Source organism: Orcinus orca, chromosome 5 (genome assembly GCF_937001465.1).
Source record: "Orcinus orca chromosome 5, mOrcOrc1.1, whole genome shotgun sequence".
Classification (NCBI taxonomy): domain Eukaryota; kingdom Metazoa; phylum Chordata; class Mammalia; order Artiodactyla; family Delphinidae; genus Orcinus; species Orcinus orca.
In genome coordinates, this window is record NC_064563.1 from 18,804,343 (window position 1) to 18,828,896 (window position 24,554).

Consider the following 24,554-nt stretch of genomic DNA (forward strand, 5'->3'; position numbering starts at 1 on the left):
CTGTTCAAATTACATTATCATCTGAACAATAAATGCCCTACAGCAAACATAAGCTACCTGAAAGATATTTTTAAATTTGATTGTTTAATTCAAGTTTTTTTAAAAACAAAAACCTCGCCTGCTCTCTGTACAAGTGTCAAGAAAAATTGATAGAAAAATTGACTGCTTTCAGAAAAGTCTCCAAACTTTCCTTTGTTCAAAGAACTATTAAAGAAATTGCCTATATGACAGTATTTCATAACTGAGATATTTTCAAAGCTTGTATATGCCATTAAGGATATTTTCACCAATGTATAGAAAATATTACCCATTAAATTGGCAGTGAAACGAGTTGACTTACATTCACATCTGAGATGTGTGCTCTTTTTTATTCTAATGCTTCTTGGGTTTATGTTGTGGGTTGGCTAGCTGATACAGAAACCTATAAGTAATTTAATGCAAAACATGCATTCTTCGCTAGCCCAGGCAAAGCAGTAGAGATGAAGTCTTATGACATGCATGCACAAGACCTATGCTCAAAAAAACACCTTCTCCATACCGGAAAGGAAATAGAGATGATGCGTTCTGTTGAGAATTTAGGAAGAACCAGTGAGTGGGATGTGATGAGAAGGGCATGTTTCATAACCACAGTTTTCATTATCTTGCATTGGCCTGTGAGTCAGCATGCCATGCGTTCCTCTACTAATGAGGTGAGTTATCGCAGAGAGAAGCGAGAGCTCGGGAACAGATGGGTTCAGAACTGGGACTGAGATGAAGGTACACGAACTGGCCTATGTTCCCAAGCCCAGGCCATGAACGTCCACTGGTTTAGATACCATACACGTATATGATGAAAATCATGAGGCAATCAAAGGGGACAACTTTCAGAAATAAATTCTGTTAAAGTGAACATGGTCAATGCATTCATGATTCTGTGTTACAGTCTCAAACATAAACCAAGTGAGTAACAGTGAAATGAAGACTATAATAATTACCAGCTAGAGGGGAATAACCTGCTTCTCATTCTGATGTTCAAAGAATAATGCTATAAAAGTTTACTTAAAGGAAAAAAAAAAAAAAAAGAAAGTAAAAGGAATGACAGACAGCAGGGGTGTTACCATTATGTTGTCAAAGTCTTCCAGAAGGGAGACAGCAGAGTTACAGAAGTCCTACAGAAAGGGGACAGCAAGAAAACGGCAGACAATACAGATAAGATTGTTTAGCCTAATGATGTGGGCAGCCATAATACATAAGAATTAGTTCATTTTAAAACAGGGAGTCAAGACTTAAAAAACCCAGGCCCTAAGAGTTCATATTAATTTATATGCCAAACAATATCACCACAGGCTGGGACACAGATAAATAATACGGCAATAGTCATATAATGGAATAGCACATCCTGGAGGTTGAACAGGGACATACAAGAAGTAGGGGGGCTATCAGACCCAGATAACTTCCCGAAGCTAAGGGATGCTCGCACCTCGGTGTAAGCAAAAGAGCGCCCAAGTCCTTCCCAGCCCAGAGCCGGGGGAGAAGCGCTCAGGACATTTGGGTCACATGAAACACACAAGACATTAAGTGAACAAGTCATATATTATTGGAGGATGTCATTAGATAGCTCCATCCCCAGTAAATGCAAATGAAAACAGAGCATCAGTTTAACCACACATTCAATCAAGCAACATAGACAACAAATATTCAGAGTGCCACTGGTGTTTACACGCTAACAGGGAGTCTAATTTAGAAAAAGGGAACCATATGCTGGGGAAAAATATTCCTGTTTCTCAGGTCAATGATCCCCTTGCTTAATCATCTTTATGAATGAATTCTAAGTGACACTTAGTCTGAGACATTAAAATTTTTCTGTTCACTGAATTTCAGAAATAGAGATGAGGCAAAAAATTCATAACCCTAATGGAAAAAAAGAAAAGTATTTTACTATACTAAGAACGAGAAATCATAGGAGGAATTTCCCAACAAATAATATCTATTCTCACCATTTTAGGGGTAGGTACATAATTCATTGCATCTATTCATTTGTCTTTATATCTAACTACCACCTTTGTATTAGTGGTTCACTCTCTCAGCCCTCTACCCCTATCTTCTCCCTGTTCATAAACATCAAGCTGTGTACACTATCTACGAGATCACGATAGTTGCACAATCATAATGTCAGCAAACAACATGGGTGCCTTCCTTATCATTCAAGTAAATAGCGAAATACCAGATATTAAGTAATAAGCAGAGCATCTACTTTCCTGGACATGGTTTCCACCCAAGGAACAAAATGACAGGGTTTAGGACATATTTACTAGCTCAGTGTTTTTTGTCCTCCTAAGTTCATTTTGTCACTGAGATGTATGAAAATTGTACTTCTCTGAGTCAATGCATTAAAGATTCTTGTCAAAACTCAAGATTTGTTTCAACAAGTCTATTTTGTACACCTTTACCAACTAAGAACCAAATTAGTTTGAAAATATGCTCAAATTATAGAATCAGGAAAATTACAGAAGGGAAAACTTAAATTGCTGGTAAAGTTATAAAACATGCCTAAACTCACAGGTAATAAGAAAATGCAAGTTAAAATCATGTAACGCAACACGATTTCACCTGCTCTGAATGAGGAAATTAAGGTCTGACAATATCAAGGGTTAGTGGAGGATGTGGAGGAAAGAAAACGCTCATTTATAACCGACGGGAAGCACCACCACTTTGGAAATTAAATCCGCATTTCCACTTCCACGTACGTACCCTACAACTCGGCACGTGCAGAAGACACGGACAAAAATGTCTACCGTAGCACGGTTAACAGTAACAAACAATTGGAAATAACTGAAATGATCATCAACAGAATGGATAAATGTTAATACTCATAATGGAAGAGTATCCAACCAGGACAAGCAAATACATAAAACCAAGTATAACAAGGTAGATATAATTAAAAATTAGTCAAAACAAAAAAGTTACAAAACAGTACAAAAATACCTGTGTGAGACTATCATAATGTAAAGTTTCAACTCTGAAAGTAATACTATATAATGTTTATGTCCATGGATGCAAAAATATGTAGTAAAAATATAAAAGACATTCATAAGAAAGACAAACATGAAATTCATGGTAGTGATTACCTCTTTTTCTTTATGAGACAAGGGGCCTCATCCACGTCTGTAAAGTTTTATGTAATAAAAGAATGATCTAGAGCAAATGTGGCCGAACATTATTATTTAAGAAAGCTAGGTGGTAAGTACATTAGTGTTTGCTATATTATTGTCTATTCTTGTGCGTTTGAAAAACACTGCTAAAAAGAGTGAATAGGAGGTAAAGAGCAAAAGGAAGGAAACAGATATTCCAAGGTGATACCATATCCAGAAGGTAGATCAATTACCAGACCAAAAAGGATGGCTGCTCAACTTAAATGAGCGTCATCAATCCAAGAGGCATGCTTTCAGGACGTTACAGAGACACTTTTGCCAAGGAGCTGACAACTCTGGAAGGCTCTGACTCAGTCAGTGTTCTTTCATTAAATTACTTAATTCCTTTATTTGGATACACAGTGACGGCACCTGCTCCATGGTTAGATAACGAAGTGTTCTTACCAGTAACCACCAGCTATAACTGAGCACATCATTTCTGTCTGTCAGAAATCTTCCTCTTTAATGTAATGAAAATCCTTATGGTTCATTATCTGTAGCCAACAATCAATTGCTTTCTTCCAAATGTGTCTCAATCAAATTAAGCTAAACGTGCCTTTCATCTGTCACTGGCCTCTCAGAATAAACTGTCTAGCAGTGATGATTACAAAGAACACAAGATGATTTTGTGCGTTGAAAGGGAGAAGTCAGGATAAAGTGATATCATAAATCAAGGCACAAAATTAAGTTCTCTTCCTGTATCAAAACTTAAGATTCCCTTCAAAAGCCCCTTCTCTAGAATACTGATAAGGTGGGGGGGGGGGGGCGGGGGAGGGGAAGAAATTACCTTGTGTCAGAAGAAAAATATGAGATATAAGAAAAAGGTGACTGAAAAACAATTTAAGCAGCATTTGGCATTATTATAACCAACATTCTATATTTTATGACAGGTCTCATGGGATATGTGGAAAATAAAATATTACAGTGATATTTTTATAACAGTGAAATTGGAATCAGTCCCTCTAAAGTTTGTATCACAGAATTTAGATGGTAAAAACATACTGCTCTAAGAAACCAAAATGGCTATTAGGAAAACTAAACAATCTTCAACATTCCTTTTTCTTGGTCTCTTCTACTGGTGGCCACCGAACACCAATCATATTAGGGACAATTAATGTAATTATACAAGTAAAGCACATACTATAAGCCAGCCACTGTTCTAAGGGCTGTTACAGACGTTAAATCATTAATTTCACAAGAACCCTGTGGAGTAAATGTTGCATTAGCTCCATTTTATAGATGAGCCTCTGAGGCACAGAAAGGTGACAAAATCACTATACTGGGTCCCATTTAAATAAGGGACACTGAGTAAGGAATGGAGGAGGGGGAGAATTTCTACTTCCTTGGATGAAGACTACAACTGAAAAAAATGACAAGTTTCCTCACCTAACATCTTTGTGCATGTTAATATGCACTAAAGCTGTAAGAAAATACACCTGATTATAATAACAGTCACTACATCAAATAACTTGGTTAACAATACCTAACAATACCCATGCTATTTAGCACCTGTTTTCTAGACACTATTGGTACATTCCTAAGGAAGTGTAAGACGGTTCATAACAGAAAATTTCATGACCAACTGAAGCTGGTATTCAGTCTCTGCAGCAGAATCAGAATTATTCTATAATGGTTCTCTAGTTTTCATTGTGCACCATCTAAGGCTAGATCTTCCTACACACATCAACTCTGTCCATTACATGTAAAGAGGCTAAGGGGACTCTGCAAGGTCTGAGATGTCTCCAGAATTCAGGAATTTGTGCCCTCTCTGCCCCATCTAGGTTTTCAAAACAACCATAGCAGAGGTTGCTGTTGGGAGAAGTTTCTGGAAGCACTCAGAGGAAGAGGTACGAGACGAGTCTGTGGATAAAAATCAGGTTGCTAAGGATCAAGGCTACTAAGAAACTCCAGGGTTCTGGAAATAGCTGCTCAAAACATGAATTCATTCAATAAACATCTCATAGATTTCTATCCTCTGCTCAGTAGGTGGAAAGATGATACAAAGTATTGTAAGACCCAATGCCTGACCTAAGAAGAGGGGGCCAGCCGGGGGTCACTGTACAACCAGCCTGAGAAGCTAGAGTCACATCCAAGGCTTGGAGCAACTGGTCAGTCTTTAAAAGCAGCTGCTACAATTCCAAGATAAGTTTTGAAGGTTAAGTAATTTGAAATTCTCCAACATGTTTGTTACATTTCAGAAAATGGATTCTGTAATTAGAAAATTTGTAGGATAAGGAGGAAAATGATACCTATTTCATCTTCTCTATAAGAAGCCAAAAACTGAAAGAAAAAAAAACAAACCCACAAGTTTGTATGTAGCTAGAGAGAATCACATTCTGTGTATGCGTTTAATCCGAGAAAATGCTACTGCTAAAATCTGAATCAACATTTCTTACTATGAAGGATATGGGTCAGTGCTTACTAGAAAAACAACGAATTGCATCCAGAATCATATATGAAAACACTGTATCAATATCCCTTATATTCCATATAATTCTGCCTTTATTCTAGATTTTTAAAGATTACCATGAGGAGAATTTTTTTTGTGCCACGGTACCATAGTTAGCTAGATTCTAGGTATACTAATCCATGATCTACTGGGAGAGAGGAAAGGGGCTAACGTTTCCCTCAGAACCTCCTCGGTGCAGGCACTCTAGCAGATGCTACATACAAGTCTCATCTACTCTATGGAGGACCACTCCATCCTGTGACTGCACCATGTATGCATTTCTCTTCCTTTAAAGAATTCTATTTTTCTCAATTATCCAACACTTCAAGAATGGCGAGGGAGGAAAAAACATGTCTACTTCTGAAAGCCCTTCAGAAACTCTAAAGCAAGTTGCAACAGTTAAAGAAAGAACATGGGGGAGAAGGAGAGGTGACTATTATACAGGCACACCTTGGAGGTACTGCGGATTTGGTTCTAGACCACCGCAATAAAGCGAATGTCTCGATAAAGAGAGTCACTTGAAGTTTTTGGTTTCCCAGTGCATATAAAGGCTATGTTTAAATTATACTGTAGTCTAGTAAGTGTGCAATAGTATTATGTCTTTTAAAAAGTACATTTTAATTTAAAAAAATACTTCATTGCTAAAAAATGCTAACCATCATCTGATCCTCCAGTGAGTCATAGTAATAACATCAAAGATCACTGATCACAGATCACCATAACAAATATAATAACAAAAAAGTCTGAAATATTGCAAGTACTACCAAAATGTAACACAGAGACACAAAGTCAGCAAATACTGTTGGAAAAACAGTGCCGAGACTTGCTCAATGCAGGGTTACCACAACCCTTCAGTTTGCAAGAAGTGTAATATCTGTGGAGTGCCACAAAGCGAAAGCACAGTAAAACAAGGTATGCCAGTACAATCACTGTTACGAAGCTGAGCTTTTATTACTTGAAGAAAGAACTCCTGACTTCTCAAAAGGAAAAAAAAAAAAAAAACAAACAAGATAAAAGGAAAGAAAAGAAAAATCCAACATGTGACAGAGTTGCTACAAAACAATCAGTTAAAAAAAAGAATGCATTATCAGTTAATTCCTATTGGTACCAGCAGTACAACCCTAGATGGTATGAAAGAATAGAGTCAGGTATTTTTGAGTGTTGTGAGTAATGGGGTCCTACAGTGACGTTTTAGGTCGTAAGTCTACCTTCTCCAAACATGCAAGGATATTTCTGAATATGCGAAGATTATTCTATTGAATCCCCTTGAAAAAAATTTTTTTTTTTTGCTTTAGGGGAAATAGCTTGTCATGGCTTGTGTCAGGAAGTGAACTTCTGAGGACAGGTGTTTCACCTATAAATGACACAGTGAGCTCCTGCCCAATTAGAGACATTCAAAACTGAACCCAGCAGTAATAGATTGAAAGTGGGCTATTAATAAGTCAAATTCTACCTTGTGATAAAAAGGTAGATAGGAAAAAATAAACATTTCTTATTGGAAGGTAAATTTTACTTAGGCTTAAATTACTTTAAAAGCAAACTGAATTCATTCTAGTAGAATAATTATTCGACTTCCAGTAAATTTTTTCTTGATAAGGACTGGAAACAGTGATGTGACTTATTTTCATTCATCCCCAAGAAGAGCTAAAATCCCACTGAGGTTTTAAATGGCTCCGAACATGCTGCCTATTTAGAGAAAAATCAAGGCTTCTTAAGGATTTTAATCAAATCTTCATCACTTCTGTGTAAGAAGTGACTTAGGCCCGTGTTTCCTGACACCCAGGGAGTGTGAGTGACCAAAAATCTCTCAGAGCTCAGGGGGAGACAAGCATGTAGTGACTGTTGTTTGTATTCTCATGTGGTTCAAACTAGATTCCTCTCTCCTGTCCTTCTTATAACACAGGTTAGAACAAATAATAAATTAAAAAAAGGAAAAGAACCATTTTTAAGACGGCATAACTAGCCCTACCACTCCCATCCCCCAAATCACTAAGTGGACTTCATGCAGAAATGCCACAAGTTGTACAATGGAGACACGTCTAGAAAGTTACTCAGAACACAAAGAATATTTTTAGAAGCGTTAGAATTCCTTGCTAATTTGAAAATCGGTGGTTGTTCTTAGAGCAGGATACACTTGTAGACTGGCTACTTCCTTTGAGGATCATAAAGTACCTCACTCAAGGGTTGCTGTGAGATCTAAGACAATCAATACATTAAAGTTCTCAAAAAAGTAAGTGCTCTCATCGTGTTAGCGGCTACCGTCAGCACCACCATAGTGCAATTGTTCTAAGAAAAACCGGAAAACACAAAAAGTGTACAGAAACTGGAAGAAAAAGCACATTCTCACCTCCCGCTTTTTACTTTAACATATTTGTACAGATTGGTGGGTTATTTATGAGTCTATACTAAGTTTCGTGTGACTTCCACCAATGATAAACAATCACTATCATTTTAAAATTTATAGAAGATGGGGTTATAGGGCATAAAAATAGAAATAATATAAATCAAGAGTTAAAGATATCCATATGCTGACTGTCACTTGTAGTGTATGTATTCTTTGCCTACTGTAGATCTTGTGAAGTATATACTAAAAACAGAGTCTGTGCAGTACAGGGCACTGTAGGAGAAAACCTAGGAAGCATCAGGGCTTCAGAGCTACAACATCAAAGTAATACATCAAATAATAATACGTGAAAGTAGAGCTAAAAGGAGTACGGAATATGGTGATAACGATAATAGGGAATGAGTGCTCAGAGAAGGTCACTTCAAGGATGAAAGTCCTGCAGCTTCCAAGTGACTAGAAAATCATTAGCTCTCCTTTTTGTTTTGAGGCATACTTTGAATGAACCTAAGACATTTCAAGTCCTTATCTGATCCATGATAATAGTAAAATACAAGGGGGGGAGAAGCATGTATCAACCTGTACGAGGGAGATCCACGTGCACTCGCTCGCACAGGTAAACAGGCGTGCACGTGCAGCAAGAATCTGTCACATCCCCACTCTCATCCTGAGCTAGAGGAACTAATGAAACGTGGAGGAGGACACTGCTGATCGGGACAAACCTGTTGGAAAGGTCGCGTCTGGGCTTGCCTGAGAAGCCGCTGTTGCTGCTGCTGCTGCAGAAGCTTCATCTGTATCAACTGCTGCTGCGACGTGATGGCGTGAAGGGAGGGCGGCTGCATCACGGCCCCCGAGCGCCGCTGCAGCATGTTGGACAGAGCTTGCTTGGTATTGGTGGGGACAAAGGAGCCCGCGGGGTCCAACCTGGAGCCACCTACAAAAGCAACCGGAAGGAAGGGCTTTCTGCGCATGTTAATGCAATAGGTCTTCCTTACTTTATTAAAACACAGAAGTCTCACCCCGAGCCTCACCTGAGGAGCTCAGTGGGAAGCAGGGCACTGCCCCACCCTCTACAAATATCAAAGATCCCTAAGGGTTGCATAAATTCCAAACGATGGGGAGGGTGACGTCTAGTGAATGATAATATCTGAATGACTTCACAGAGGGCCCACTTTGGTTGGTAAAGTGAAACGCCCCGAGATGCAGAGTCACTGGCACAATTTCAGAATCATGTGGGTTCTAAATTATGCGAGGCGCCCCGGGGACACGTCACTTGCACAAAATGTATTGCCTTCGTGGGGTATTTTATCAAGTGTGCTAAGCCAGGCATAGAGACCCTTTTGTAACTTTAAACCCTTTTGAAGTTCATGGTATTTAAGTTTCTTTACCACAGCAAAATAAAAATGCCTGTTTTTCGGTAGAGAAGCATGACAAAACTTTAAAAACCTGAAATGCTCGGAAGCTTCAAATACCATGATTCTAAAGACAAAACACATTGTTTTTGAAGGGTAGACGTCAAATAAACAAGAAACATTAATTATAGCTTAAAAAAACAAATGAAAACCTTAACATATTTGCATATATAATCTGCCAAATGCCTTTAAGAGGAAAAAAAATTTCAACATTTACTGGCTTCAAGTAGGTGCCAATCCTTCACTCACCAGATAGTTTATATTCTTGAATGTATGTGAATAAGAAAACTTCTACATAAATACCTTACAAATGTTATATTTTTTCTTTAAACCAACTTGTATGATGGAAACAAACATTTCAACACTGATCACTGGAAAAGCCCACATTCTTTTAAAGACTCAGCGTCACAATCAGCAATATGATTTATGAAGTCATTCAGCAGCATTTGAAGAACATTTGGAAAAAAAGTGGGAGGTCAATTTGAGTAACATGACAAGGTAACTTTTGTTGAAGAATTGGAAATATACTAATACAACTTTATTGACTCATTTTATAAGTAAGAGACATTCTTTTTAAAGATTAGGCTATGATCTACTTCTAATTTCCCTCATTTTTCTATAATCTTATACCTCTGAGTCAGCTAAAGAAATAAGATATAATAAATACACTGACGCCCTCTGTATAGTCTCACCGAATTAATTTCCTCCCCATCTCTCACCAAATGCTCTTTATTATTCACATGCATTTCCTTATAATTTTACCATCTTGGAGTGTATACATGAGAGAGAGAGATTGCTAAAGATGTGTGTGTGTGTGTGTGTGTGTGTGTGTGTGTGTGTGTGTGTTGGGGGGGAAGGGCACTGTTTTGCATTTTTAAGAATGTATGAATGCAAGCAGATGGTACATACTCTTCCTCAACTCCATAGGATTTAAAACTTTATGAAAATCTATTAATTCACACATGTAAAATCCTCATAATTAATTGTTTTCTTCAATTCTTTTTCTTACATGTCATGATACCTAAGACTTACCTAATACCTAAAGTTCCTCAACTTATAAACACCTTTTACAGTATTCTAGGGGGAAAAGGGTATGTGCCTTTTAAAATACTTAGCCTTCAATTTATAGACAGTCCTTGTGTTTGATTTCAATATCTAAAAAGTTTAAAAATGCTTAAATTCACAAGGACTTTGGAATTAAAGAGAGAAAGTCAAAAGAGAGGATGAGCCCTTATTATTTTCCACATTTACCACTGCCTAGTCTGTTCTTTCTTTTGTCGTCTACATTCTATTCACTCAATAACCTATTTTTAAGACCCCACTACAAGCCAGACACTGCTCTAAGTTCTGGGCATACTATAGTGAGCCATGAGAAAAAATACCTGCCCTCATGGAGCTTGCATTCTGGAGAAGGCAGATAATAAACCAGGAAGTAAGTAAAATATAGATAGAGTCTATAAACAAGTGCCGGTGCTAGAAAGAAACTGAAGGAAGTGGAGGGGAACAGAGAGGCCAGGGAAAGGGTGTGGTTTACAGTTTAAAACAGGGTGGTCAGTGCAGGCCTCAACCCAAAGGAAGCAGGCAGTGAGCATGCAGATATCTGAGGGAGCCCACTCCAGGCAGGGGCCAGCATGTGCAAAAGCCCTGAGGTAGGATATGTTAAGATCACTCACTGAACCTGTCTGTTGTGTCAGGCTATCTTCTAAATGCTGTATTTTTAAAAACTCACTGTAAATTATATATGTGTGTTTGTCTGTGTATGTAATATAAAACTTATTTCATCCTTCAAAGAAAGAATGAGCATTTTCATCCATTCTGCTTACTGCAATACCCTAACAACTAAAACTGTATCTGGCGCACGATGAACGAAGCTCAATACATGTTGTTGAATGGATAACTGGATCACCCACACTATGAGGGTATATGTTAGCACGTCCACTTTACAGATGATCAGACTGAGGCACAGAGAAGCTAAGACATGGTGGAGATGATACAGTAAGAGGGTGGTAGAGCCAGAGTTGAAGCAGAACTGTAACTCCCAGACCAGCTCTCTTAACCACAGATTCAGAGGACAAAATATGGATTCTCCCCTACCGTAAGCCAAGAATCAAAATGTCGTCCTCCAATGACAATAAAAATCACAATATAATACAGAACACAGTAAGGAAAAATTACTATTTGTTAGAATGTCACATCCTAACAAAATGCAGGTTGAGCTCTCAAAACAAACTGTTTCACAGAAACGGGCAAACTTTCCTTTAGAAAGAAAAAATTAAATTCATTTCTAATTAAGAGACTTCTTTATTCAGAAAAATCTTTATTCTAGATATAAAATCTACTTGGGCTTGAATCAAAGCAATACTAACATTTACTGTGAATACGGTAGGATTTCTTACTGATATCTATTTGCTGCACCAAACTTCTGAGATCCTTCGTGGTATAAACAATTTAAAAGTTATAACATGAGGAAGCAATAAAAGACACTAAAATAGTGTCTAATAATTCAAAATGCTGATAAGAATTATATCTGATAAAAGCACACGCAAATTTCACAACACAAAACTTTATCAACTTTTTATCTTATAGCTGAGATGTGCATCGGTGGCTAATCTCCTTCTGACATTGGATGAAAATTCCAAAAGCGACACATGAACTAGTCACTGAAACTGAAATCTTAGAAGAAGGAAAAAACACCTTGAGTGGAGGGAAATTCCAGACATGTCCACTGAGCGCTCACTTCTGGAAATGTGCAAGTTGTGTGGAGGTTTCAGTTTAAAAGCAAAGAGAACCCCAAGCTATTTCTCACCTCGGAGTCCCCTGACTACGCTCCGTCTTCACATACCTGGAGTGAGAGCTTGGCTCTGAAGGAAAAGGCCGGGCTGCTGGGGCTGACCCATGAGGTTGTAGCCCCACAAGGTGGACTGTGGGTGATGCATCATCTGGGAGGAGACGGGTGAGTAGTTGGGAGGCACTCGGTACATGTTGCTCTGTGGATACTCCTTCAGCACAGGGTTAAAGAAAAAAACAGTTACTTAACTCCACACGCCACAAAGATTTAACGCAAATTCCTCCTATCACATTATTTGAGAGAGCTCCTATCCCAGCAGTCGGCATATTCTCTGCAAAACACTCATTTAAATTAAAACTCTTCGTTGACTTAAAATGTACATGGCTACAGTAGGGGAAGTTGGAAAAGGATCTCTTCTGCACTCTGTGTTTAAAATACTAAAAGCACATTTGGAACACCACCCACAGCCGAGAAAGTGTCTTTTAGGGGCTGAATCTCCCGCTCACTGCATCTTACAAGGCTTTCCTGATACCTTGTACCTGGATGAGAATTAGTCAGAAAGGCCCACAGTTACTTCAGAACCAGTCTCCAGCCTAGACAGTGTCTTAGTTCCAACTTTCAGTACAGCACTCTAAAGAAGTAGATTCCCCTTCCATCTTGTCCCCTTCCGCCCCTCACCACACTTCTTGCCCAGGGCTTTCTCTTCCTTGGAGCAACTGCAAAGCCTCTAAGGATCACACCTGAATGCCTCAATTCCTCCTTCTCCAGCCCTGAAGGATGAAAGGAAAACTAAAGGCTCAGTTCCCTGCAATATACCCGATTGAAAAGAGGCAGCTTCAGGAAAAGTATGGGAGAAAGGGACATGACCAGGATGCACCTGGGGAATGAGATGAGTCTGAGGTCTTTTAAAGCATCTGAAAGGAACAGAAATGCATCCATGTGGATAGACAGGCTAGGAGACCCAGACTCGGGGGAGTGGCAGTCTGAACCTTATTAAAACAGTCTGGACCTTTTTCAAAACAGAGGGATATTGGTAGGAAGGCTACACGAGAAGAGGGCACTGACATTCAAGTGGCATCCAAAAGCGATGGTGGTCATTTCTAGAATGATATTAATCACCAAGCTATCAGCTAGGAAAAAATGTTTTGGTTTTGACATAGGTGAACAATACCAATAATTAGTCATGATGACTGAACAACAACTTGTGAATATTTCTTCCACTGGACAACAAGAACGCTCTCGAATTTTATAGAAAAATGTCACAAGTTCCCTCTCAAATATTTTCAGGTGAGTTTAAATGGAAAGCTATTTTACATGTTAATTCTATAAAATTATTTCTAAGTTACCATCTCATAGATTTCTCTTTTTTTCAGAAAAGGTTGCTCTAGGTAGGGAAGGCTAACAGGGAAACAAGAGGTAAAACTGTTTCAAATTATGTTTACTTCTTATAAAGTCTGAAAATATGGTAAAAAGTAGAATATAAAGGACAGTAAGATGGAAATGGAAAACTAGGAAATCTCAGAATCATCCTATTAGATAGATCAGATGGGGTTTTATCTAGGGAAAACAAAGAGTTTTCTATGTTAATTTACTATAGATATCAACTGCCCAAAATACAAAAAATATTTTAGACACCTCATAATAAAAATATGTACGAGGATGAGATTTTATAGGTCAAAAAATTCAAGTTTCAAATTTGAGAAATTGTGAGACAGTGAAACATTCATATTATTCACAATTGAAGCCTAAAATTAAACCAAGTTATGAAAAGTAGAGGAGGTTCTGTTGATGACATCTGAGCCGTCAGGACAGCTTACAAATAGGCTTATACTGCGCCTAGGAATGTTTCTTAGGGATATAATTCAGGAACTAGTAAATCTGCTAGGAGACGCTAACGTGCCCAAGACCTCTCTCTACTTCCCGTACTCACATCAACTCTCGAGCTGGATTTCGTCTTGCGCTTCCTTCCCTTTGTCTTCTTCTCTTCATCTGTTGTGGTTTTTCCTTGATCTGACAGCTCAGCTGATTTCCTCTCCGGTTCCTGAGAAATGGGAGATGTAGGCCCTTCCTCTTCCTCCTCAGGGGGCAGGGGCAGCGGCTCGAGGTAGTAACTTCGGGGCTTGGGCATGGGGTGTGTGTGATACAGGAGGAGGTGATGCTGTTCCTCGTACTTGATGACCTTCCGGTCCACTCGGACAGTCCCGAACCAGGCCCAGGACAGAGGAGCTGGGTTCTTCTGACCCTCAAACAAATCCCATGGGGACACCTTCTGCTTCGTGGAGACCTGGAGACCCTGTGGTGAAAAAATGCGCTATGACCACATGCTCAGATCTTTGCCTGACTCGGAGGCCAGGCTTGCTTGGGACATGGATTCAGAGAACATTCTGCCTCGTGGGGGCCTTAGAGAACTCTAGCACAAGGCAGACGGGCTAAGTGATGAGTCCAGGCTGACACTAGATCACTGAGAGCGGCGGCTACAATCCAGACCTTTAACTCCAGTTCTACGGTCCTTTATACGACACTGTTCAGGCTGTGACACCAGACAGTACAGTAGATTTTACTGTAAATGGCATTTTTTTCCATTTGGTTTTTTTTTTTTCGCAAAAAAAAAAAAAATTCTAAGAAACACTGCAAAGGTGATCTTACTATACTGAACTGTAAACCTTTGGAATCTATTGCTTTTAAGATAAAACAAAACTTAGGAGTCAAGTTATAGTCAACCTCTAATTGGGTTGGACTTGATGCAATACAGGCACCTTTCAGGTACTTACTTGGGCAGTCTCTGAGTAGTTAAGTACTATTATTACAGAATTAACTTGCACCAACAGGTACAAATAAAGACCTTCAATTCAAGCTTATCTCTACTGAGTGTAGAAGAAGAAATGTTATTCTGTTTCTGAAAATAAAAGTTTCTTATTTTTAACATTAATTGGCACTGTCCCTTGGTCCTTTCCCTGGCACACCAATCTGAAAAAAATTTTTCTTCCAAGTGACCCTGAAAATAACTGCTCAAGTTACTTTGAATAACTTATGAATGCTCCCGTTCCAAAGCTACACACACTCTTCCACGGTGGCTTCATCCAAAACCAAGGCTCACTTACCATCTGTATTTTGACTGTTTCCTAATATCTGTCTTGACATTAGACCTCTTTCCTGGGTGCCAAGACCATGTATCCAAATGTGTCACCACTGGAGAGCCCACCCAGCACTGCGAACTCAACCTGCCCCTGACTCTAGCCTTGCCTCTCTCCACAACCGTGCGGGTACCAGCACTCAGGGCGCTCTGATTTACTGCAGCGCTGCATCTTGCCTACAAGCGACAGTCTCTCATGCCTTTGCACAAACACTTCGCTGTGCCTGTACCACACTCTGCCTTAACTCCTGGGCTGACTCTTAATCCTCCAAAATGATTCAAGCGTCAATTTTCCTAAGGATCCTGTTCTGACTACCTACCCCACATCTGAATGTGTTGGCCCCTTGTCAGCTTCCCCTAGCACTCCGTACCAGGACACACAAATCTCACCACACTGTAATCACCTACTTCCTCTTAAGGGTAGGAACTCTGTCTTTCATCCCTGTGATCTCAGAAATCTGTGGCCGCTCAGTGTTCATTGAAAGAGTAACTGACCACTCTTCTCATATTTTAGAGAACCACGTTTAATATCTTATCTAAATCAAGTGTTCATTAAATATTGTTCAGTTGATAAGGAAATAAAGTGCCCTCACTTTAAAAAAAATTTGTCTACTCAAAACAGTTACTACATGAAGACTTTACCAATAAAAACTTTCTCATCTATTAAACGTATTCTGTTTCCAATTCTGCAGTAAAATCAAACCCCATCTTTGCTTTTTTTTTTTTTTTACATTAAGGTTTTACTTACTTTTCCCTTGGTGGGCTTCAGAAATTCACTTACATTCAGGAACAGTTTTAAATGAAGATCTTCAAAGATCATTATCTGTATGATAATGCCAATAACCGTTGCATTTAAATGACAAGGATATGTTTTAAAAAATCAAGAAACAATAAAGTTAAGATGTTTTACATGCCCTATAGGAAGACAAGAAAATGCATTTTGTCTTTGTAAGTTCATGCATTTTTATATATAAGAAACAAACATTTACTCTTGCCTGTTTTTTGTCTATAGAGTCGAATCCAGCAATTTTGTTTCCTTTTGTGTCAATCAAGGAGCCCATAGGTTCACAAGTGATGACATCACATGTCTGTTTTGGCAAAGGTAGCAACTGTCGAACTTTGTCAATACTTTCTGACCGCTTGTCTCCCAGCTCTTTCTAAAAAAAAAAGGGAGAGAGAAGTAAGACAGAAATTACAATAAAGGCAAAAGTTAACAAGAAGGAAGTTCCATTTCCTTTTTTATAGCTGGAATGTTCTTTAACCTTGAAGACGGTCTATGGGGCAGCTTTCACTGAGAGTGGTGAGGATGTTTCATTTCTTCTATTTAAGTAGAAAATAGAACACATATAAGGACACCCTTGTTACACAACACACATCAGAGTGCTGAAATGACAGAAATCCAGAGTAGCATTTGCAACCAGAAGGCAGGAGCTGCAGCACGGAACACGTTCCCCAACCCAGGGTCAGACCTCAAGGTAACCATCGGTTATTTTATTAGTAAGGTCATCGGGTATGTTAATTTTTTTTTCCTGCATTGTTTGTTTGCACTTTATTTCAAAGACTGTGTTAGTGGCTGGTCAAATGAATCGAATTTAGAAATATCAATGCAAATGTTTATTTTTCAACTGCATGCTGCCAGTCGAAGGCCAAATTATCCTAAATCTAACGTTGGCATTTTGGTTATACATTTGATAAGGGATTTCTAAAGTTCCTTAAGAAATTAAATGTTTTATGAATATAATTATTTTAAGAAAAATCTCCAAGTTATATATACTTATAACTTTTGGGTACTGGGAAGCTCAGGTAAAGCAAATAGCAAAACAATCACATTACATTAAGTTGAATGCAATAAATAGTATCTAATTTAAGGAGTGATAAGATAACATGCACTAAATAACAAACCCATAAACAATGAGAACCCACAGTATAAGCAGGTCACAAACTTACTTTCAGTTTCTTTACTAAGTTCATGTATGCGCGTTTGTTCTCTTCAGATCCCCCTGGGGATGCGTTTGATAGGTCAGAGGCCAATGTTCCATTGATTAAAACACCCAGCATGTCAAGCACTGTTGTGAATAATTCACTAGGAGGAGAAAGAAAGCATTTGCACCTTAAAGCAAAACCAAGACACTCTTAAATAACTGAGCATTTTTATTTAAGGCACAGAATTATTAGTGGTACCGAAGAATATACGATGTGATAGAATTTGTAGTCAGTATATCAAAGCCTTCACTACACACGCATGCAGCAAAATCAGTGTGAAATGAATAAGAACATACTTGTTAGTGTGCATGTCGACGGTTCCAGAAGTAATGATCTGAAGGAGAAGAAGGGCCCAATCTGTCGTCCACTGGGTGCTTCTCTGCACTGTGTCAAACATTCCTCCCACCTTGCACATAAAAAATACAATGAAAAAATATGCACGGTGTTACAGAGAAAATACCACCCTCACCACTTTATGCAACCAAATTTTGATTGGTTTAAAAATTTTTTTAAAAGGTGCTCTAGTTTATGGATTATCTTGTCTTCTCTCTCACCTAGCTATGTATTTGCTACTCTTTTTGGTTCCATTAGAACAGGAACTGGTCATTCCAAAAAAAAAAAAAAAAAAGAAAGGGGTACTCTAGTGTAGACATGTCATCAACATGAATTACATACTAGTATAATTAGCTTTCTTTTGTCCCTAAATTTCATGATATCCAGTTTCATGACGTAATTTTCATCTAATTAAAGCTGAATAGATCAAAACCGCGTGACTCAATTATCTACAACTTTGTGTTGTCAGTTACTGTTGAATCTAAGCCTGTTGTCATAATAACACTTGGAAATACCCAGTAACAGAGAAGTAAAGACAAGCCCCCAGGGCTGCTTGTTCACGCACGGGAATTAATAGCAAATATCAGGCAAGGCATCTTCCAGAGTAGCTTTCATCTGGGCTGTACACTGAGAAAAGGAGAAGTCAAAGGAATGTGCAGTGGGCAAGGAATTTTAAACTTCTATAAAACCTCCCTGTGGCGATTTGTCTTTATGACCAATTTGATGGAAAGTTTGATAAAATTTTGCCTTAAAGGACGTTTTAATACAGTTTTTAAGCAAGTATGGTAAAAGCTAACACAACTCAAATTAGTAGTTCTCTAAGACCTACTCTTGGCACAAATGGAAAAGAGAGAGAGAGTCACTGCGGGTGAGGCGCAGAGGGCAACCCAATGCCTAAAATACCTACTGCTGTCCAGAAGCCAGACCAGACAGGAAGGACAGTGGCCAGGACGACAGAAGGTTTGAGAGACAAGGAAGTAGTAGAGAGAGCAAGCAGCAGGCCTCACCTTGGAATGGAAACTGTGGCCACAGCAGGAGTGGAAAGCTGGAGTTATTTTCACATTTAGATAAGTGTAATGAAGGGAGAACACTAGAAGCGTCTCTTACCAAATTCAGGCGGAGCTGCAATGCCTCGTGCATCATCTGTCGTGCTTTTATGTCATCTTGGTACCGTTCTTCTCTCCAATTACTTAAAATCTAAATCAGAAGATGAATGAAAACAACCCCCAAAACTTGTTTTCCCTGTTAAATTTGATTTTTCTCATATTTAAAGTTAAATTGAGCTTTTTTACTGATAGTCAAAAACAACTTCTTAGTTTAATAAATTAAAAACCCAGGGGAAAATAAAATTTTGCTTTCCTCCCCTTCCTCCACGCAGACAGAAATCTGGCTATTTCTTTGTTTGGTATCTAATTACACACCCTGTTAAGAAAAATCTTATCTAATTACAGATCCTGTTACTAAGTCTTAGAAAATGCTGTAGAGGGTCATCAAGTTAAGCATTAACAAAAATAAAGATTATTTTTAAAATGCATCATTAAACTGGTCTTATAAAGATAAGTATAAAGACAGATAGAATTACATTTTATATCAGTCTTGTCCTGTATTTCTAGGGACATGCTGTGAATCCTAGCAAAAAGTATTATTCTGATGTTTCATTGAAGGCTTGCTAGTTTATAAACTTGTCTTCCTTGATAAAGATACTGTAACCTATTTTGAAAAATATGACCTATTGGACATCAGTGGCATATCAATTTATTAAGTAACAGCTTCCTCACTGATTCAGACAAATGTTGGGAAGGGAAGGGCTGCTTAGCGAAGGCAAGCCACAAGTGGGGAACACCCAGAATCAGATGATATAAGCAAAAAAATCCCAAACAAACCCATACTGCCATGCTCTGAAATAGGGCACCAAATGAGAATCATCTCAAAAGAGCTGAAATGAGTCGTATGCAGAAGTAACTGAGCCCAAGAGATGACTTGTAAGTACACCTCATGGTAAAAGGAGAGCACTTCCCAAATATCATCAAAAGATACGGATGAACCTTCCCCAAGGCAGGTGGAGGGTACGAGGCAGTTAACAAAACACACACGCTGTCATGGAGCTGACATTCTGATAGCGGGACAAATAAAAATAAGTGGAACAAGTGGTATGAAACCAGGGCAAGGGGATAGAGAATGACTGTGGTCCTACTTTTAGAGAGTGATTGGCGGGGGGATGTGGGGGGAGGACTAAGGAGGTGACATCTGAGCAGAGACCTGAGGAAGTGAGGGACCGGCCATGTTAATAACGTCCAGGGAAGGGGAGAAAACACGCAACGGCTCTGCAATAAGAATTTGCTTGGCAAGTTCAAGGAACAGTAACACGGTCTCTGTACAGAGACTCTGTACAGAGTGGAGTGAGCGAGGCCATGCCGGGCAGGAAACAAGGTAGAGGTGGGAGCCAGTGCCCAGTCGTGGAGGGCCATGTAAGCCTAGACCCGGAAGTTTTATTCTAGGTATAGTAAGAAACACTGCAGCATTTTGGGCACTGGAAAAATATGTGGTTTACACTTAAAAAGGATCACTCTGGCTGCTGTCTAGAGAATAAGTCTCACATATCCAAAAGGGAGCGGATGACAAGAGGACCAAATGAGTTAAGTGTCTTGTTCATGTTCATCTAGTACCGTACAAGAAGACACGGTGTCACAGAATCACAGCCCCACGGGAGGTCTCCATTAGATGCTACCGCAGGATAAAACATCCCATATAACCAAGTCTACCCGCTCTGCTCCACTCTATACTTTCTAATTCCACTTTGATCACTCAGTTTCCTTGCAGTACACAGAATATAAGTGCTCTGAATAGTGACCAGGAGAACTGTGATTGGTGGAAAGGCAAAGTCCAAAGTCTTTGTAAATGAACCAAAATGCCTTCTGATTTATAAATGAGTATCTTGTGCACTTGACCAGCATCAGTCTGGCTCTCGCAGTAAAACTGAGTTTCTGAACCTACATAGCTCAAGCTGAGACCCTGCCTGCTACATGGAAGCCCAGCAGAGGAAGTGGAGAGAGGTCCCTTTTGTCGTACTGCCATGTCCCCTGCGACACAGATTGCTCCAGGACCTCTCCCATGAGGCAGGGTCAGGAGAGGAGCAGATATGACAAAATTATGTGCAATCTGCAAAACGTTACTTTTATAGTCTACAGACATTCACCCAACACGTAACTAATATTATACTATTGTTAATCTCATGGTGACTAGAATGCCAGGTAGGAGAACGGGGCATGGACAGTGTTTTCCTACGTCTAATCAAAACATGTTGTGCCCTTATTTTAAGGGCAGTATTTGAGTTTAAGCTCAGTATCTGAAAGGGAAACAAATGAATGCCATTAGGAAAATACCTGCCTGGCTCAATATTCTACTGTACTTTACCTGGTTAACTTGATTCTGCAGAGATGTTAGGAGGCCTTCTCGTTGTTCATCTTGTCCCTTAAGGCAGGTAAGGACCAGGGAGAGGAATGGTTGTTGACTCAAAAGAGACATACTACAAAGGAAGTAATAACAGCAGATCTAGTTAGAAAGAAAGGATTACTTCATGTGCAACATTGATGTCTTGCCCTCGGGTTACTGGCTCTTATTTATTTTACTGTTACAAAAGGGAGGGGAGTAGTAAATAGCCAGGATTACTTGAAAAGTTAAATCATATCTCTAACTAATATGGTTAAAAGTCACTGTAATACTTCTAAATAATTTAATATGTTCTCTTGCCCTCGAAAGAATTCGCAAACTAGCATTAATTCGTACTGCATACGAGTGTGCTGGGGGGTGCAGGGAGAAGAGAAGGTGTAGTTTCCATCAGTAAACTGAATTTAAAGGTACACATCAGGAGGAATATCACTTTATACACAAAATAAAATGAAGAAATTGTAAACTTCTCTTTCACAATATTCGTATTTTAGGGTCCAGGAAACAGGCCTATACGATTGTTCTGCTTGCTTTGTTTTTCAGCACATTTCTCAAGACCAAACAGCTGGGTATGGGTAGAGCTAAGTAAGATGCGCACTGAGGTCTGAGGACTCCAAAACCAGAATGCTTGCTAGTGAGCTAGGGCACAGCTCTGCCACATCCCCCAGGCTTGACTTGTAAAGTGGTTTTAAGACATCTGATAAAAAACCCATTTTAAATTGTCATTTTAGTACCATTTCTTCCATGACCAGGAACAACTGACAAAGCATACTGACAAACTAACTCTGCCACACCGGAAAGGAAAATTTCTTAAGATGAGATCGAGGTCAAAATATTTCAATCTGCTTCATCTTACACCGGCAGAGCTGAGAGAGGCTCACTTGGGAAGAGCCAGCTTCAGACTCTGACACACCATCTCTGCTCCCCGTGGGAAGTGTGGCAATGCACATGCCATCACCCATTAGCAAATCGACTTTGAGAATTAAAACTGAGTCATCTGGTTGATTAATAAATACTGGCAAAGATGACAAAACAACCCAACAGCATACACACAAAGCTAGGTCAACACCAAAAGGTATCAATACTTCAGTTAAGAAAGGAGAGCGCAGACTCAGAGGCCAGACCACCTGGGTTTCAACCCCAGCTTTAAACCTCCTTAGCGGTGTGTCTTTGAGAAATTTACTTCACCTTTCAGTGCCTCTGTTTCTTCATCTTTTAAAAAGGATATGATGAGAGCACCTATCACATATGATTGCTGTGAGATGTTCACGTATGTGTATAATGAGTTTTATACAGAGGTTGGCATTTCATAAGGGCTCAGTAAATGGCAGCTACTAAAAAATATTACTGATTAGCGGGCAAGAAACCTGTATGTTCATGTTTTTCAATGTTAGGAATTTCCTTTTACTCCCGGGGCACTAAATTCATCACGGTTTCACATCAGAGTGTGCTTATGTTCCTTCTCAGTAACATGGTCAGTTTTCCAATAAAATTACTTGAAACCTTTTCTAGGGCATAAAATTTTAAAAACATTCAACTTGGAGGCTTATAAGTTAATATCTAGTCTAGAACAAGAGTCCTAAATGTTAAAAAGATTAGTAACTATTTCAGGGTCCAGCATGACAGAATCATAAATTATTCTATGAAATTGAAGCATAAGTACCTAAATAACAAGAAAAACAACAACAACAAAAGACCTGTTGAATACAGGGACCAAGGGGATATCCAGATTTGATTCAGCAGGTCTGAAGTCAGTATTTTTAATAGTGTAGCAGTGATTAGGGTACACAGGCAGAATTGAGAGCTAGTGTACTACATATTATAATCTGGGATCTTTGAGGAACAGGGATTTGCCTAACAGAATGTTCTCAGTTCCATATAAAGATGAAATTTCAATGGACTCTGAGTACAATGAGCCTGTGCATCTGTAGAATATTGGATTTTCTCGACTGTCCTTTAAATTCTCACATAGAAACACATCTTCCAGACGTACCTTTTCTGTTTTTGTCTGTCTCTTTCCTTTTTTGAAGAAGAACCCAAGTGCTGTCCCTTCTCCAGCTCCTCCCCAGCAGCTTTCAACACTCTTCCCTGCACAGAAGTCGGCAGCCTAGCAATTAGGGGGGCTACCAGCCACACGCCCCTGCGTTCAGAGGAACTAAAATCAGAAAAAGATGTTATACCCAAGGAGGCATCCTTTTTCTCTGCTCTCACGGTTCTCATAGAAACTCCAGAGCATAACTTTTATGCACAAGACACAGATTATTCTAACATTCCCCCTTTTACTCCTATACTATCTTTCCTCTTGCCAAATACCAGACATTTGCACACACTTTTCAGTCATGCTTATGGAAAGCAACAAAAGGTGGGGTTCTGAGGGGATACTATAACTAAACTTTTTTTTAAATCTAGAAAAGTGTTTTTCTATGATTCTGGCTCTCTGAGCAGTAACAGTCCTTTTGTCTAACAAGCGATATACTTTTCTGTCATGGTTAAAATATGAAATGTTCTGATTATGTTTAAGTATGTAAATAACCAATTTTTAAAGGTTCAAAATTCACTAGTTATACTTTACACCTAAATGATGAAATACAGGTCTATCTGCCTTTTGTGATTATCATTTGAGCAAAACTGCCAATTAATAAAGATGGCAGAAAGAGTGTTTATTAGGAATAAACATATTAGGAATACCATGGAATAGAGCAGCCTCAGGGCACACTAGGGAAATTCTTCTGTCCTGAATGTCATCTGTGGTTCCAAGGAGTCGGGGTCTGCTCAACCTAATATCTAGAACACTAAGATATCACCCACCCCAGCAGCATGGCCCTTTAACATATTAAATAATGATAATGGACACTTACAAGTAATTATTTTCTTCACAATCCTGCAGCTTTATGAAAAAAATAACTGCATCATGAGAATAAAATGTACGGTTACGTGTGAAAAATTAATGATAGCCTCATAAAACTACAGAAAAAAATACCTTAGAAATGTCTTTATTCCATTCTGTCTTGTGCTACTCGTATCGGTACTTCCAATCCCGTTTGGGTTGAAGAGGCCCATACCCGAATTAGAAGAGTTATTGTTCAGGTCGGCCGACTGCTGGAATACCTCTATTGTTGCCTTGGCAATATTGTCCAGTAGGTTGTTCATTTCAGCCACCGAACCAGAGCCCTGGAGTTAGACGTGAGAAAACCAGCACGCATGTGTTTTACTTTATCCTCAAACACCAACGTGGTTTTGCTTTTCATAAAATGTTGTACACATACATGCTTTCAATATATACTCACAGGGTCCTTCAAGCACTGTTTGATCATTAACTGAAGTTCCAGCCAGGACTGCCTCAGGGTCCACTGCTCAAGATTCTGGGGAAAATGGAGTGAACACATTAGAATATTGAACGTGTCTTAAAACATAATAATTCCTTGCACTATTCTCTTTCTCAAGAAACAGAGGAATGATCACACACAATAAAGGGATTTATATGAATCAGAAGGCTTC

At 39.0% G+C, this 24,554-nt stretch overlaps 2 protein-coding genes across 4 annotated transcripts in view; one reads left to right on the forward strand and one right to left on the reverse strand.

Moving 5' to 3' along the window:
- MED12L (mediator complex subunit 12L) overlaps positions 1-24,554 on the reverse strand; it is a 329,841-nt gene that overhangs the window by 30,141 nt on the left and 275,146 nt on the right. For both annotated transcript variants that reach the window (XM_033402722.2, XM_049710167.1), the window contains 11 exons: positions 24,344-24,418; positions 24,037-24,227; positions 23,050-23,211; positions 21,024-21,135; positions 18,717-18,806; positions 17,573-17,682; positions 17,241-17,376; positions 16,289-16,450; positions 14,091-14,453; positions 12,215-12,371; positions 8,683-8,894 (listed from right to left, as the gene is read on the reverse strand). In XM_033402722.2, the coding sequence (XP_033258613.1) occupies positions 8,683-8,894; positions 12,215-12,371; positions 14,091-14,453; positions 16,289-16,450; positions 17,241-17,376; positions 17,573-17,682; positions 18,717-18,806; positions 21,024-21,135; positions 23,050-23,211; positions 24,037-24,227; positions 24,344-24,418 (1,770 nt within the window). The remainder of the gene's footprint in view (positions 1-8,682; positions 8,895-12,214; positions 12,372-14,090; positions 14,454-16,288; positions 16,451-17,240; positions 17,377-17,572; positions 17,683-18,716; positions 18,807-21,023; positions 21,136-23,049; positions 23,212-24,036; positions 24,228-24,343; positions 24,419-24,554) is intronic.
- P2RY12 (purinergic receptor P2Y12) overlaps positions 16,679-24,554 on the forward strand; it is a 45,893-nt gene continuing 38,017 nt past the window's right edge. Inside the window, exon 1 of one of the 2 annotated variants that reach the window (XM_033402730.2) lies at positions 16,679-16,768. The gene's annotated coding sequence lies outside the window, so the exon portion shown is untranslated. The remainder of the gene's footprint in view (positions 16,769-24,554) is intronic. The other variant, XM_049710212.1, reaches the window with a different exon arrangement.